At 40.8% G+C, this 17839-nt stretch overlaps 1 protein-coding gene across 1 annotated transcript; it reads left to right on the top strand.

The window, feature by feature from the left end:
* The first annotated feature begins 630 nt into the window (after nt 1-630).
* On the top strand, nt 631-3872 carry LOC139367337 (transmembrane protein 26-like). Its single transcript, XM_071105543.1, has 3 exons — nt 631-824; nt 2353-2500; nt 2961-3872. The coding sequence occupies exons 1-3, from the start codon at nt 631-633 to the stop codon at nt 3870-3872; spliced, it is 1254 nt and encodes a 417-aa protein (XP_070961644.1).
* Nucleotides 3873-17839: the final 13967 nt, after the last annotated feature.

Here is a 17839-nt window from a genome sequence, read left to right as displayed (position 1 = left end):
AGTCACACTTTGGCTCCTCGCACAGTTCTTAATCAGTGTTGGCTTGTTTCATCCTACAGACTAGTATCTGGCTGACCTAGATCAGTTAGGGAGGCTACTCATTGTCTAATGCCAATTCAACTGTTTGGTTTGGTCACAGATGGGCTAATACTGAATGTATGGGTTGATAAAGCTATTAGCCATACATTATGGTATGGTAACCTAATTCATCAAGAGTCAGTCCGAGCTGACTTGGTTAAAGTGCGATGATGACTCGAATATAAGAGGCTTTTAGACTCAGTTCTTTGCAAAAAAGTGTTAAAAAATATTCTTACTATTATATCACTGACACTCACTAACCTCCTGGGTGATACCACACATACTGTAGTAGGTTCCAGATAGAACAGCTCTAGGATGAGCTTACCTCCTTCATTGTCTGGCTCCATCTGTTTATGTTTTAGCCAACTCCTCTGACTATTCATGTATGACATAACAATGATAATCTAAGGAGTTGACTGAAGCAGATCTGGGACCGGACACCTCATTTGATCCTAACCTTAACCATTAGGGCCAAACTGACCTTAGGTCAGTGTCTTAACGGACACTTCATCCTCCTCAACTGGGGCTTGTGGGACTCCTCTCTCAGACAGGATGTGTCGCATCATCAACTTCCTGCTGGCTCTGCTGAGCCGTTTCCTGTTTGCTGTGCATGGGGTGGTGACCGTGTGGCGTGTGGTCGCCGTCAAAGGGGAGCCCCTCTATTGGCTGCTGCTGATGGGCGTGGCTCTGCTGGGGGTGGAGATGGCAGTCACCATCAAGTGTACCCGCAATGCAGAGTGGAAATGGTAACGTCTATATAACATCTATCGCCTTACAGTGCCTTCTACAGCAATGACACAAAGCTAATAATGATAATCATTACCTATCATACACAATTAAGTCTTATAATGACTGCATTAAAATGCATTATTCCTGTTGGCAAAGAAAAGTATTAGCCAAACTGTTTCTGGTACCAATGTTATGTAAGAATGAACACATATGAATTTGCCAGTGCTTCCTCCTTTTGCCCTGTATAAAGCCACAAGGCAGTAACTTGTCCCTCTAACATCAGCCACTCATACTACACTTACTTCCAATTCATATACACACTCACATCATCAACTCATTTAGAAGCCCTCTGCTCCATTATAGTGCATGATCTCGATAAAGCGTCCTCCTCAATCTATTCTCCATCATTTTCACAGTGCACACACTCACACCCACATGCACACGCACACCCACACACCCACACGCACACCCACACACACACGCACACAATACACAATGTAAGACTTACAGTGGCACATCCATTTTTGCACAATCTTTATTATCTATTCCTGTCTCGGGAGTCGTAGCCCAAGTGGAAAACCTAATGAAAAACAATCAAACAGCCCCAGGGTTACACAGCAATTGTAATAATGATTAACCACACAAATGAACTCATTAATTTCATGCAAGGATAAAAAAAATCCTCTCCTGTTCATGTTGCGATAAATGGAAATGTTAGATAGAAAGACATTAGCAAATAAACCCGTTGGCCTGGCTGTCTTCACAGTCTACACAGTTCTGCCTGTTTTTTTTTTTACAAGGGTGGAATTGGGATTGAAGGGTTGTAGTCGTCTCCACATTAACCTTTTTCTATTGGGATATTGACCTCACCACTGTACTGGTGGAACTCTTTTACGAGGTGGTGAGCTGCAGCTATAGTGAGCCACTTATTGTATGCATCCAAAATATCTTTCCTCTCTCTCTCTCCATGTATAGCTCTCCATCTCTATGTATACAGTATATCTCCCTAAAAATATGATATGTCCTTCAACAACACTCTGACTATCTCGCTTGCTGGATTAACTGTCATTTTCCATGAAAAGCCAGTCTATTTATGCAACTCTTACTCCTTTTCAAACCGTCGTCTCCTGCATGGCTCAGGGCCCTGAACTGAATGAACATAAACACTGGATGACCTCTGCTCCACACCCTTCAAAGGGATGACAGGAAATTATGCCATTGCCGATTCTAACGCAACAGAGGAATGATTCCTCCATCAATCCTAATGATACTGCAGAAGCCAGCCTTCATATTTCCTCCATGTGCGGAGGAGCATGCTGAGACGGTAACTTACTCCAGGCCCCTCTCTCCCTCTCACTTTGAAGTTCTTTCCTCATGGAGAAGGCTTTGCACTGTCAAGTGGGATTTGCATATATGATGAGAATAATTGGCCGTCTGAAATGGGACACTTCTGTAAGGCTTACTTCTTATACTGACTGGCCAAAAAAATGTGTGTGTGTTGCTAAAAATAGCTTCCCCCTTCCCTCCTCGTCGCTTTGCTTTTAGGTTCTCCCCCATGGTTTTTCTCTACCTCAGTACCGTCATCCCCTCCATTTGGTTCCTGGAGCTCAGCCTGCTGCAGTACAAGCTCCCTGTCAACATCTCCTCTGGCCCCGAGCTAGAAGAGCTGCTGGCTCACATCCCCATCTCAGCGGTAGGTATCACACTACAACCCCCTCCCCACAGCAACAATTAACTGATACCTGATCACAGATAAGATGTGAATCTCTAGGGATTAATACATTATAAGGGAGGACGAGGGAAATGTAATTGACACATTGATTGAGATGTGATTGATTGAGAAGTCTGGATTAGACTTACTTGAAGATACTCTCAGATATTTCTGTGATGATAATTTTGGGGCTATTTCTGTTTTATGGGATTTTTTTTGTGGAATTTTTTGCCTCATGGCTACTTTTGAAGTTTGGGGACGGAATTTATTTGAATCTTGGAGCACAAGATAATGACAATTGAGTCAGGATAAATTCCCTCTTCAAGGCTCTAATGTGTACATTTTATCTTCTGGTTAAGAAGCATTTTTTAAGATACATAGTAACTTTCTTAGAAGACAAAGTATCATCTAATTTCATTGTGTGTTGTGTTGACTGACACAGGACATCTTGCAGCTGGACCCAGAGAACTGGGCGGCAGGGCTGGAGCAGACCATGCTCATCGTACTGGTGCTGGGCCGCTGGCTTATGCCCAAAGGAGACATGTCCCGTGACCAGCTCTCCCAGCTCCTCATGGTCTACGTGGGCCTGGGCGCTGACATCCTGGACATATTTGACACCTTCAAGGAGCCCGAGGTCAAGACCAACCGGGCCGTTATCATTATGGGCCTTGCCCTCTTTTCCTGGGCCCTCATGCAGTTCCCCTTGGTTCTGACCCAGACCAGTCCCCCCAAGGCCCATCTACAGCCCTGTTTGTCCCAGCCCGGCTTCCCCCAGCGGGGCCTATCTCAGGAGGGAAGCGTGGCTGTAGTGGAGGGACTGCCTGGAGCTCCCCCCTCCTGCTATACACCGTGCTGCTCCAGTGAAGTGTGGAGTCTGCTGTTGACTGTGGGGCTCCAGGACGGGCCGTTCCTCATCTACCGCCTCTACCTCATGATCAGGGAGAACGTTCTCAACCAGCTAATGATCTTTTTCACCTGTAAAAACATCCTTGTCGTCCTGCTGGAGTTCTACAGGATCTTTGTGGTGCAGTGTGAGCAGCAGGGGGAGGGCTGCCTAGGGGGGCTGGAGATGTGTGCAATGCCCTGGTGCCAACAAGCCCAGGAGGAGGAGGTGGAGGGAAGACGACAGGATAGTGGAGAACAGAACTGCCAGAGAGAGGAGGGGAGGGAGGTGGTGGAGGGGGACGAGGAGAGGGAGGGGGAGGGGAAGCGGGAGGGTAGCGGGGAAGGGGAGGAGGATGAGGGAGGAAAGGAAAGTGGAGAACAGAGCTGCCAGACAGAGGTGGAGGTGGAGGGGGAGAGACAAAGAATCAGATCAGAGGGGTTGCCAGGTGTAGAGCCTACGATGCCATGATACATGACTCGACCCTTAGGCAGAATCTCCTTCACACACCAAGAGCCTGCCAACTCTATAACCTCCAGTTAAAAAGTATATTATGAAGAGACTCTGGTCTCTGGAGGCCAAGGAGTAGGGTAGTAGACACTGAGCAAGTGGAGTCCCTGAAAATGTTATCATATATATTATGTAATTCCCATGATAAATCTATGATAAAAGAGGGAGAGAGATGTACTTTCCATGAACACTATCACGTGACATACAACCAAGATGACTACAACCCAAGTCACATCTGTGAATCTCTCTGTGACTCTCTTTATATAGTACAAAATGCGATGTGTATTATAGGTAACTAACTAATGCAGCGTTTCCCAAACTCGTTCCTGAGGTCCCCGCTGGCTGCATATTTAGTTTTCTGCCCTAGCACTACACAGCTGATTCAAATAATCAACGCTTGATTATGAGTTGATTATTTGAATCAGCTGTGTAGTGTTAGGGCAGAAAACAAAATGTGCACCCAGGGGGACCCCAAGACCGAGTTTGGGAAACCCTAAAGTAACGTGCATTACTTAGCTAACACCAGATCAGTCAGTAGCAATGTATTATTGTGCCTTTGATTTTATGTATTCTTAGGAAACATCTGATTTTGTATGTCTTATTTGGAAATGTTATCATTTTGTAACATCATTTTGTAACATTATACATTGAGACATGATCTTTTGGTTTGGATCGTAATGAGGATTATGATGATGATTGTGGTGACGGTAATGATTTGAGAGATCTGTGTCTGTTTTGAAAATCGACATTGTTTCAGAAAATGCTTTTAAGCTTTCTGTATTGAAAAATACATGGAAAAAAAGCTCTTGGTTGGTTGTCCTTTCATTTTCTACCATGTGATGGCAGTGTTACCAAGTCAAACAAACCACAGCTCAGCTGTTTATCAAATTAAAAGATACATACCAATGAGACAGAGCATTCCAAGCACAACGTTCCCTTCAAAGTAACACGATTCACAATATTAACAATATTCACAGTGGTGGTGTACTTGACCATTTCCATTATTTGACATGCTCTCCCTTCCACAGATCTTATGATGAGATTGGACTGTGTCATTAAGCAATTCAAATGTTAATGCCGTTAATAGTTTGCCCCCCCCCCCCCCCCTCTGATATATTGGATTTGGTGATGTGCCTACTATATTGTTACTTTTACAGTAGGATCAACTTGGGGCCATTGTCAGACATTACAGCTTTTGGATTCATCTGCGGAAATGTGTAGTTTATAACACAGTTTCGGGAAGAGAGCTTTAAGTTTCAGAGGACACATTTAATCCACAGCATGAACTCCATATATGGACACTGTCTTCCGTATTGGAATGCAGCCTTAGAGCAGGAACTCTATATATGGTCCCAGACACCTATATTGGAATGTGACTTATTAGCAAGGAACTCCATATGGACATAGAGCTGTGACCATGCCAATCTGTTCACCCGCATCCAATCTTCATTAGCCACAAACCTTCTTCACTCACCTGAATACCCTTACTTAATCAATCACCCTCATAGTATTTAAACGGCATCCATCTTCACTCCTTTGTACAGCGTCGGGATAGGAAAGAGGAAGGAAGATGGTGGACGAACAAGAAGAGGAATATTGGGACAGGTACACAGAAACATGGATTTCTGAGGAGGAATGGAAGTGTAAGAAGTGAATGATGAGACCAGAGGGTGGAGTTGAATTTGAGGAAGATGGCGAAAAAAATTGAGATAGTGTAAAAGAAGATTGATATCAAGTGCAAACAGAGTGAGCCGTGCACCAGACGGAGTTCTGGAGGTGAAATGGAATTGAACGGGGGCAAGTTAAGTGAGGTGGAAGGTGTGGTGAAGAGTTCGGAGCCCGAGCCTGACATCGACGGACATGATAAAGAAGAGGCTGGTCCAGTAGGAGTGACATTTTTGGGGAAAGTGGATCCTTTCCTTTTGGCGAATCCATTTGTGGTTTCAGGGTGGGTGAGAAAGCAGTTGTGTGCTGTTGAATCAGTGAAAGTAACCTGTAGTGGATATTTGTTTGTTTCTTCTGCCCAGAGGGAGTAGGCGCTCCATGTCATGCAACTTGGGTCAAGATCTGTTTCTTGCTTTGCTCTTAGGAATAGGGCACGATTGTAAGGAGTCATTTCTGGGGTAGTGTTAAGTGTGGAGGTGGAGCAATTGAAGATGAAATTCCTGGTGTTTGAGACGCCCGCTGTTTGGTTCGACGTAGACCCAGTGGTGAGTGTGGTGAAACAGAGGAGTCACTGTCAGTCCTTTTGAGTTTTTACCTGACAAAATCTTGGTAGAATATGTCAGTTATCCTGTTAGAGCTTTTGTACCGAATCCACTGTGCTGTTTCAGGTGCAACGTTTATGGTCATGTTGCAGCAGTATGGAGGAGGGAGATTGCAATATGTGGGAAGTGTGCAGGAGGGCATGGGACAGAGGATTGTGTAGTTCCAGTAGATAAAATGATGTGTTAACTGTAGGGGTGCCCATGTTGCTCTGAAGACAGGTTGAGGTGGCCAGAGTCAGGGTACTGCAGAGGGTGTTGTACAGTATGTTGAGGCAGTGAAGAAAGTAGAGGAGGATGTGTCAAAGGTGAGTGATCTGGAGAGGATCCCTGTGAGTAGTAGATCTGAACCAGCACAGAGTGACTGGCCAACGAGTGATATATCCTTCAGCAAGGTTTGATTCTTAGTGTTCATACTTAGCAATGGTTAACAACTGTACTGCAGAAATGGAACTTAATCACATAAAATAGATGTTGTGGTGGCAGCTGCAGAGAAGTATTTGGGCATATGAGTTTTGACATCAGAAGAGTTACAGGGCGTGTTGAGTCGGGGTGTCCCTTCCTAATAGGTCGTTGCAATGGTACAGGAGCAGAGGGTCAAAGTAGTGGAATGGGGTAGTGTGTTTTTAATGTGTAGGGTTAGTTGGAAGTTTTTTTTAATGAATATTATTCGATTTTATTTGTATCATAAATGTAACGTGATTGACGACACGCTACCGCGCAGTAGGTGGCGGCATGCACAAACAAAATGTGCTTAACAGGCCGTACTGCAAGTTTGTTCACAGCTGTGGGCTCACCCTGCCGGGAGGCCAGTCACCATCTCCGATGCCGAACTCGTCAAAGTGATATTATTATAATAATTATTTTGATTTACACGTATAAAGCTAAATGCTGAATTGTTGTGTACATAGACTGAAATAATCCAACAACAGTACTCAAAGGAAAACAACCAAATATTTGGGATGTGGCTATTCCTGGGGCTTGGGTGAGGATCTTGCAGGTGGCAGCCCACTTCGCTCTGCTGGGCTCAATTCACACAGTCTCAACTGTCAACGGTCTCTCTGCTCTCAAGGAATGATGAATCGTTCTCATAAAAGGAAACAAAATGAAACCCAGCAAAAACGATGTAAAACAACTTGTATGGCAATCCTTGAAACTCCTAAATGTCTTTCTCATTCTATGAGAACCAAGCCTTTGCATTGACACCAAATCTAACTCCTTATTAACCTAGCCTCAGGGCAATTTGTACGATTTAGGATGTACATTTCTTTCCCTCCGTTTAGAATAATAAGTAATGTTACGTTACAAATGGAATTACATTTGTACAATATCATATGAATTGGAGGACGTATAGTAGCAGAACACCATAGCAGTGGCGGTCAGTGCCATTTAAGATGAGGGAGGACGTTTATGTTTTAATGAGCATGGCCTTATTTCTATTACAGCATATTGGATGACTGTCATTCATTTTTTACATTCACACAGTTCACTGTAACAGAGATAGGTTTAGGCTACTACATGATACTCACATGTTCCTTATACCCATCATAAGTTTGCTACAGCCTAACCTATGAATGAAAGTTTACAACGTAGGTGCACACAGGTGGAGAGGAACATTTTGAGGTGACAGACAGTGACACATGTACAGATATTGACACATCCAACACTGTCTTGCACACTCTTGCCAACATTTGCGAAGGAGAGTTTCTATGGGACAAATTCAGGTATGTTTATCCCCGTTTCGTTCCATTTGCTTCTGTTTAAGAAACATTTTTCAACAGAATCGACAGAATGAATACACCAATGATCACGCGTAAACACAGTTCACTTTCATAGCAGCCACATTGTATTCCTTCTTGCATCTATGCGCTCTCCTCCTCTCACCTTTTCCATTCGCTTGTGGACTTCAATGCACAACACATCAGCTGTATGTGAACAGGCAAAAAAAAAAAAGCCAAACCATATCATAAGTGCTACACACAGCCAACATCGTTGTTACTATATTAGCTAAAGTAACTCCATAGTCAACATAACTAATAGAACTAACGCGTATGCATTAGTAAACCCACTACAATCATGCAGTAACGTTACAGTGTACAGTCAGTAAGCAGTTTAGCACTAACACTGGCGGCTCCTGGTGGAAATACATTTGTAAAACCAAAAGCTTACCTTGACTTGGAAGAGTTCCAGTGTTATGTTGGATAGTCATAGCCAGTTAGCTAACATAGCCTCCCTCTGTTTTTTGCAGGGTGTTTGAGTAGGCTAAACTAGCTAGCTGCATTTGCTAGCTAAGTAAGTGAAACTGAAAGTGAAAAAAAATGGACTCTCCATCTCTCTCTTGCTTGTCCTTCATTTAGAAAGAAATACATTTGTTCAAAACTGTTCAACTATTGTCTTTCTCTCTCTTTGAGTCAACTACTCAACTACATTTTATGAATTGCAGTGCTAGCTAGCTGTAACTTAAGCTTTCAGTACTAGATTCATGAGATTGTGAGATTGGGTGAGATTGTATTGTATTGTATTGAAGTCAATGTACAGTGCCTTCCGAAAGTATAGACCCCTTGACTTTTTCCACACTTTGTTATCTTCAGCCTTATTCCACAAAGTGAAAACAGGTTTTTAGAAATGTTTGCAAATAAAAAACAAATATACCTTATTTACACAAGGTTTGACTATTTGAAAATTTGGTTACCATGATGACATAATCTTGTGGTTGAAATTTTAGCCTCACAACAACAGATTACTTTTTTCCCACGTAGATTCCACGTCACAATACGTTGATAAATTCTGTTGAAACAACATTAATTTAACCAGTTTGTGCCTCTTTCTGTCCATCTCTCGGTCTCCCTCTCCTTACCCCTCTCCCTGTCTGCCTCTCTCTCTATCTTGTCATCTTTCCACCGATTCAGGCAGCCTACTGGAACCAAAACACTGCCTTCTAGTGCAGGCAGCGGCTGTTGCTCTCCTCCGCTGTACTTGACGGCCAACAGACACAGAGGGCTGTAATAGGAGTGAATTTAACTCAAATCCCTTGTCGAGAACACCTGCTGCTCATCTCCTGCCACTGTTTTTACAGCACTTTAAGATTTAAACATGAGAAAGGGCTTTAAGGGGCTACATATATTTGGTCACCAATTTAAACCGTGTCAGTATAAGCGACCTGACCACATTTAACAGACAGGCTTTGGGAAGTATTAAATTGAGATTTCTTTTGTCACTGGCCTACACACAATACCGTCAAAGTGGACGGTATTTTTACAAATTAATAAAAAATTAAAAGCTGAAATGTCTTGAGTCAATAAGAATTCAACCCCTTTGTTATGGCATACCTAAAGTGAAAACATGAAAACATCTCTAGGAAGAGTCTTGGTGGTTCCAAACTTCTTCCATTTAAGAATGAAGGAGACCACTGTGTTCTTGGGGACCTTCAATACTGCAGACATTTTTTGGTACCCTTTCCCAGATCTGTGCCTCGACACAATCCTGTCTCGGAGCTCCATGGACAATTCCTTTGACCTCATGGCTTGGTTTTTGCTCTGACATGCACTGTCAACAGTGGGACCTTATATAGACAGGTGTGTGCCTTTCCAAATCATGTCCAATCAATTGAATTTACCACAGGTGGATTCCAATCAAGTTGTAGAAACATCTCAAGGATGATCAATGGAAACAGGATGCACCTGAGCTTAATTTCGGGTCTCATAGCAAAGGGTCTGAATACTTATGTAAAACATGTTGGTCAGATCTTCAATGTTATAGCCACTATCAGAGAAAAACAACAACAAACATTTCAGATGTTGTATTGCCACATTCACCAGCTATGATATTTGTCACTGAATGATTGTTGTGAGATCTCCACTTAAACATGAAATACATTCACTGTACCTATTGAAGTCATTCCAACGGTTAGGTTTAACAGAGCAATTTAAATATGACCATACTTTACCACTCATATATCATCAATGATGCTACTTTATTTAGGCTGATATAGCATGTTCAAAGTCATCAAGAGCTATAAACACTTATCTCCCTCACTAGCTTTAAGAACCAGCTGTCAGAGCAGCTCACAGATTACTTCACCTGTACATAGCCCACCTATAATTTAGCCCAAACAACTACCTCTTTCCCTACTGTATTTATTTATTTTATTTATTTATTTATTTTGCTCCTTTGCACCCCATTATTTTTATTTCTACTTTGCACATTCTTCCACTGCAAATCTACCATTCCAGTGTTTTACTTGCTATATTGTATTTACTTTGTCACCATGGCCTTTTTTGCCTTTACCTCCCTTATCTCACCTCATTTGCTCACATCGTATATATACTTGTTTCTACTGTATTATTGACTGTATGTTTGTTTTACTCCATGTGTAACTCTGTGTCGTTGTATGTGTCGAACTGCTATGCTTTATCTTGGCCAGGTCTCAATTGTAAATGAGAACTTGTTCTCAACTTGCCTACCTGGTTAAATAAAGGTGAAATAAAATAAAAAATTATAATATTGTTTCAATATAACCCAGAATTCAACTAAACCTAGATAATACAATAGGCCAAGGGATTTAAGCTCTGGTTGAATTCAAATGTAAGGATATTTATTAACATTGAATTGTGTTTGGTAGTCAACGCAACCAAACACAATTCCAGTTTGTCTACAAATTAATAATTGATATCTAGGATTCACGTCTTCACCTCAACCAAAAATCTATGTTAAAGTGCATTTCAAGTTTTATTTTATGATTTATTTAACTTAGATTTTGGGCTGAGATGGAGATGTGAATCCAACATATACATGTCCATAGTCCATCTGTAAATAGCCCACCCAATTTACCTACCTCATCCCCATACTGTTTTTATTGATTTACTTTTCTGCTCTTTTGCACACCAGTATCTCTACTTGCACATGATCAACTGATCATTTATCACTCCAGTGTTAATCTGCTAAATTGTAATTATTTGCCTACCTCCTCATGCCTTTTGCACACAATGTATATAGACTCTCTTTTTTCTATGTTTTTTCTACTGTGTTATTGACTTGTTTATTGTTTACTCCATGTGTAACTCTGTGTTGCTGTCTGTTCACACTGCTATGCTTTATCTTGGCCAGGTCTCAGTTGTAAATGAGAACTTGTTCTCAACTAGCCTACCTGGTTAAATAAAGGTGAAATAAAAAATAAAATATTAATTATTCATTTGTAGACAAAATGGAATTAAAGCCAGACTAAGTCAGTGGAACTATCCTAGCAGATGGAACTATCCAAGCAGAAGATACATCTCATTAAAATGTTGATATTTGGATGCGTTATCAACCAAACACAACTCAATATTAATTCACAGTAAATAGCCTAAAGTTAACTAATGTAACATTCAACCTTAAAATTAGTAACACATCCATTGCCACATTTTGAGGTTACTGAAACTATAAATTTCTTGTTATGTAATCAAAAAAAGCGTGCATGTTCAAGATAGCATACATAGGTCATCGCAGGTCTGTGGAGATCTTCACAATTGCTCTAATAATCTGTGCAGAATTTCGAACGGAATTGCTCATTTGCACCTTGTACTTTTAATGTATTAATGTAACTTCCTTCCAGGCCATTTGGTTCTGCTATTAGATGAAGCACAGTGATAAAAAAAATAATATCCGACAACATTTCTGACATTGTGTTCCATTAGAATTTGCTTATGCTTTTAGATGGTTGAAAGAATAGTGATAACATATTGGAAATTCAACAAACTTTTGTCTGTCTTTTTGAGTGGGTAAATATAGGTTGTAATCTCATTGATCGACGCTTGATCAACCCAATTATCCACATTGAAATGATGTGGTGTGCCCATTGGGAGGAGGGAGAGATGGAGTGGAAACCAGATAGCCTCTAGAGGAACAGTTAGAGAGCTGTATTCTCTGTGTTTCTACTTTATGTCACATTGGTTTCAATTATCCATGGAGGACCAACTTTCACTTGAGAGATACATATACTGTATCTTAATTTGAGCCAATTTCACACAGCAGGAAAATAATCCTGCAGCAACAGGAAATGTGAATATCTATGATGGATTATAACTAATGGACATTTATTATATGGGTTGATACATTTTTCATTAGTGCAAATCAAGTCTGACATTTTTAAGTGTAAATTACAAACTTAAGATGCTTAAACCTTGAATACACTACAAGGTTGCATTTCTTGCCGTGCAGGGAAATTCCTGCAACAACTGGATGATCAAATTAAGATACGTCTGTACAAATAAAGAACAAAACGTACAGAGAAGTCAGCTCTGCTCCAAATGCAGCTCTCACTTAAATGTCAGATACAGATTGGCCAATATGTCAACCCACTCTCCTGACTGTCAAAGGAATCAGGTGACAAGCTAATGTGCGATGAACTTCTTTAAGTCTAACTGGCTTCTTCTTATGCACCTATATGTATTTGTATGAGAGGGAGCGTGATCAAGGCAGACAATGGCATGATGAAAGACCTGCTTGCCTGAGAAGAGTCCATTTCCTCCACAGATTAGCTGCATGCTTTAACAAGATTGTGTGGGCACATGGGAGGATGGGACTGCCAGCTGATCGCTGTTCGTTAAACCATGGGCTGCCCTAGATAGATAGAGAGAGAGAGAGAGAGTGAGGAGAAAAGAGACAACTGCAAGCCAGTGTGCATGGGAAAATGAAATCAGCCCTCTACCTCTCAAACCACAGACAGACATAGACAGACGGAGATTCGCACGCACACACACACACACACACACACACACACACACACACACACACACACACACACACACACACACACACACACACACACACACACACACACACATACTCCCTCAAACAAAACAGGTGCTAAAACATCACTTGCTGAGATTTCCTCTCTCGTCTCAAAGAATCATGAAGGGGCAAACATGCAACCGTGTGCATAATAATCAGTTGGAAACCCTATAGCTAAACATTCCATATCCAGGAAAGAGAGGAGAGAACGATGGCAAACTTCAAATGAACTTGAGAACTTCTGCCTACTGGCATACTTTTACTACAGCATCATCCACTCGAGTTGGCAGGATAATTAGCTACATTTTATTGGTAGTCGATTGAGGATGTCAGCTTGTCCTCCAGCATGCTGGTTACCTACCTCGGCAAGGAAAATTATGTTGAAGAGAACAAGAGAGGACTGTGAAGGTTCCGGGGTGAAGTTTCCTGAAGGTACAGATCTAGGATCAGCTTCCCCTCCTCTAATCTTAACCTTAACCATTAGTGGGGAAAATACAAAATTGGCCCAAAATCAGCGTCTAGTGGCAACTTCACCCAACACCCAGTGCAGGGCCGTACATAGACATTGAGGTTGGAACTGGGAAGGTCAAATTTACCCCCTCAACCATTTTACAATTTTAACATGCAAAACAAATACAGTATAAAGCTCAATCATTTGCGATGAACCTATGACATTTTCTGCTTTGACGGTAGCTCTCGTGAGACCTTGTCTTGCGCCCACTTCTGGACTTTTGCCCGACCCACCTGAACTGTGCCCTGTGCTTCCTTGTTGTCGAATGGTCATTTAAATCAATATGCATATTTATTTGTGAAAAATATAACTTAGAATTGTCTTATAATTGTGAAATAAGAGGTAGAAAGCACAGCTTTTTAATAGAAAAATAAATTGGGTTGGCGGCACTCTAGGGCACCGCTGACACCTCCCTGTGTACACGTGCCCAAGGCTGAGTCATAGCGGTTGTGTGTTCTACATGCGTGGGCCCAAAGGATTATCAACGTTATTAAGATGAATAACATGGGTCAAAATCCAGACATTTGTTATGAAATATGTAACACTCCTTTATGCAGTCACTGAGCATTGGCTATAGACAGGCTTCAGAATAGATTAATAAATACATTAATTATATTGTATACATAACAATGGGTTCACTATGGCTAACAAAAGGAGTAATGACATCTAACATATTCATGTTTTACTAATAAGGATTCTCATCATTTAGTGATAATGGTTATATAGTAATTAAACCTCATTAACATAAATTGTACAGTAATAATTGCTATGAGCTACCAACTCTACCATATACTACCTCACATGTAATTCAATGATTCAGTTGTCCATAGCATTTACTATCGTACCCACAGACTAGACCAGAGCATGCACTGACTTAATAAGTCAAGTCTTATTCAACTCTTGTAGCACTAACACTCTGATTCACTGTATTACCTCTTATACAATGTCATTGTTGAATACTCGTTTCTGATTGGCTTGATTATTTCCCTATAATGCACAGTATATCAGCACGCTAGAATTCATCAGATTTAGATAAGATTTAAATAAGTTCAGGAGTAAAAATTAGCTTTCCCATAATAAGTTTAATGGACTCACTCTGTGTGCAATAATAGTGTTTAACACGATTTTTGAATGACCACCTCATCTCTGTACCCCACACGTAAAATGATTTGTAAGGTCCCTCAGTCGAGCAGTGAATTTCAAACACAGATTCAACCACAAAGACCAAAGAGGGGTAGCTATTGGTAGATGGGTAAAAATAATTTAATATCCCTTTGAGCATGGTGACGTTATTAATTATATTTTGGATGGTGTATCGATACACCCAGTCACTACAAAGATACAGGTGTCTGTCCTAACTCAGTTGCCGGAAAAGAAGGAAACCGCTCATGGATTTCAACATGAGGCCAATGGTAACTTTAAAATGGTTACAAAGTTTAATGGCTGTGATTGGAGAAAACTGAGGATGGATCAACAATATTGTAGTTACTCCACAATACTAAGCTAATTGACAGAGTGAAAAGAAGGAAGCCTGTACAGAATACAAATATTCCAAAATGAACATCCCTTTATGCAACAAAGCACTAAATAATACTGCAAAAAATGTGGCAAATCAATTCACCTTTTGTTCTGAATACAAAGTATTTAGTTTGAGGCAAATCCAATACAACACATTACTGAGTATCACTCTACATATTTTCGAGCATAATGGTGGCTGCATCATGTTATGGGTATGCTTGTAATCATTTTCAGGATAACAAAGAAACGGAATGGCGCTAAGCACAGGCAAAATCCCGGAGGAAAACCTTGTTCAGTCTGCTTTCCAAAAGACACTGGGAGATGAATATACCTTTCAGTGGGAAAATTACCTAAAACTCAAGGACAAATCTACATTGGAGTTGCTTACCAAGAAGACAGTGAATGTTTCTGAGTGACCGAGTTACAGATTTGACTTAAATCTACGTGACAGTCTAAGGCAAGACCTGAAAATGGTTGTCTAGCAATGATCAACAACCAATTTGACAGAGCTTGAAGAATTCTTGAAAAGAATAATGAACAAATGTTGCAAAATACCAATGTGGAAAGCTCTTAGAGATTTACTCAGAAAGAATCACAGCTGTACTTTCTGCCAAAGGTGCTTCTACAAAGTATTCACAGGGGTGTGAATACTTTTATAAATGAGATATTTCTGTATTTCATTTTCAATACATTTGCAAAGAATTCTAAAAACATGTTTCACTTTGTCATTATGGGGTATTCTGTGTAGATGGGTGAAAAAAATAAATATTTAATCCATTTTGAATTCAGGCTGTAACACAAAATAAATTGAAAGAAGTCATGTGGTATGAATACTTTCTGAACGCATTGTAGACTAGCCTACAACACCACAATCAAATTAATAATTGCATTATTGTTTTCAAGTGAGTACAATTGAGTATAATTCTACTCTAGGCTGTAAAGTGCAGTGAAAATGTCATTTGAATAATGGCGCAAAAGCCTTGTGTGGTGGAAATTCTAACCAAGTGAGAGAGACTTTGTTATTTCTTCCAACAATCAATCTTTATTATCGATTAAGAACTGCAATAATGAAGCTGGTGATCGCTGAGAGCCCAATGAGCAGGTTTGGGTTACAGCTCTTTTTTGCAAAGTATATCCTCCTGAATGTTCATGACAAACAACAGATGTGTGGAATTATACAAAGGTACATTGTGCTATCAAGCAACAGACAGCAATATTTACATTGCGTCAGGTTTCTCCAGGTCATTTACTGCTTGTTCATGCAGGGCTATCTTCTCAGTTTCGCACTCCTTAACACACAGATACTAATGCAACAAGTCCAGTGTTCATCTGCATGTGAGAGAGAAACTGGAGGGAGGGTTCACCTGGCCATGGCAGAGAGGCCAGCATGTCAGACACAAATCATTCAATGGAATGCTGTAGGTTCTGTAGGTTCTATCACCAACCCATCATATATAAATTGCTAGCGCCAAACCCCAGAGCCCCAACTCAGTCTCACAGACACAGATGAGAGAGTACTGAGACCTTATTCGATGCATAAACAGTTTTATAACATAATCTTGTAGTTTTTTTGACCATTCCTGTTATTTGAATGTTTCATTCCATTTGGATCAGTTGTGGGTCTACCGTTGACAGATTATAGAAGGGCACAGTAGCAGGCCAGTCTGGCTGTATTTTTACTTCTGATACTGATGCGCTGTCTTTTGCCGATCATCATTCTCTTAAGTTGTCCTATGGCCACATAGGCCTATGCTCCCAGCAGGCCCAGTTATTCAGGAAAGTTTAACACGTGTTCTGCCTCCTTTCCGATCTGAGCAGCTATTCCTCGACCAAGAACGTATCGCTTCAATATAGCCTAAATATTTATAATTTCACTTTTAAAATGAATAAACTTTTGTGTGGAATAAACATGGACACTGATTGCCAACAAAGCCTCATGACAGAAATATGATGTCATGTTTTCAAACTACCGGTAGTTTCTTTGAGAAGATATGTGCGATGTGTGCATTTCAATAACAGCATAAACACCTATTTCACCTTTGAATGTCAAAAACCAAGTGACCACTGCTGCACATGCCGCCACTGTTTAGAACAGATTAGATAATACTATTTAGAACAAGCAGCCAGCTCACGAACAAACAAGTGCACCAGGGACAACACAACAAGCACGCAGATGCAATAAGTGAAAACACATGATCTATCAGGAGATAGCTAGCTAGAATAATGTCACAAAGCCTGATGCGCTAGCCAGTTACTGTTCATTCTGAAATATCTTCAATATTTCAGAGTTAGTTAGATATGAGTTTATAAATTGTTTCTGTCCTTCGACTCTTGTTGGATGTAGTTGACCGGTTTATCAGGTCCCAGGCTCCTATGACTGCTATGATTGTTTATTTACAAGTTATTTACAATTAGCGTTTTGTTTTAGTGCTATCTGTACCCGACAAAGCAGATCTAGTCATGTGCGGAAGTAAGCTGTCTGGCGTGAGCGACTCATTGGGAGGAGGAGACTAGAGCAGACCTAGAAGTTCTGTGACTGAACAGATGCACATTTGAGTGCCCCAGGACGGTTCATTTACTTTGTGCTGTTACAATTTATTATATGAAATCTTGCCGCCCCTTATGCCCTAATGGGCAAGACTCTGCTGGATTAGGCTAGTTCAAAAGTCTCCTGTAGGCTACCTGTGCATGTTCGTCCACTCCACTCTAATATAATTCCAGCATCCAAATGGCGCAATGGCCAAAGGTTTAATGACATTTGGAGATTGTCAAACCAAATCATAATCAAATCAAATCAAATGTTATTTGTCACATGCGCCGAATACAACAGGTGTAGTAGACCTTACAGTGAAATTACTTACAAG

The sequence above is a fragment of the Oncorhynchus clarkii genome, chromosome 16 (assembly GCF_045791955.1).
Source record: "Oncorhynchus clarkii lewisi isolate Uvic-CL-2024 chromosome 16, UVic_Ocla_1.0, whole genome shotgun sequence".
NCBI lineage: Eukaryota > Metazoa > Chordata > Actinopteri > Salmoniformes > Salmonidae > Oncorhynchus > Oncorhynchus clarkii.
This window is presented reverse-complemented; position numbering and strand designations above follow the sequence as displayed.

Excerpts from the sequence above, each read along its gene's own strand:
- LOC139367337 (XM_071105543.1), top strand. The coding sequence starts at position 631 with ATGTGTCGCATCATCAACTTCCTGCTGGCTCTGCTGAGCCGTTTCCTG. Across the intron at positions 825-2,352 it reads CGCAATGCAGAGTGGAAATG|GTTCTCCCCCATGGTTTTTC; the intron begins GTAACGTCTATA and ends CTTTGCTTTTAG. Across the intron at positions 2,501-2,960 it reads CTCACATCCCCATCTCAGCG|GACATCTTGCAGCTGGACCC; the intron begins GTAGGTATCACA and ends TGACTGACACAG.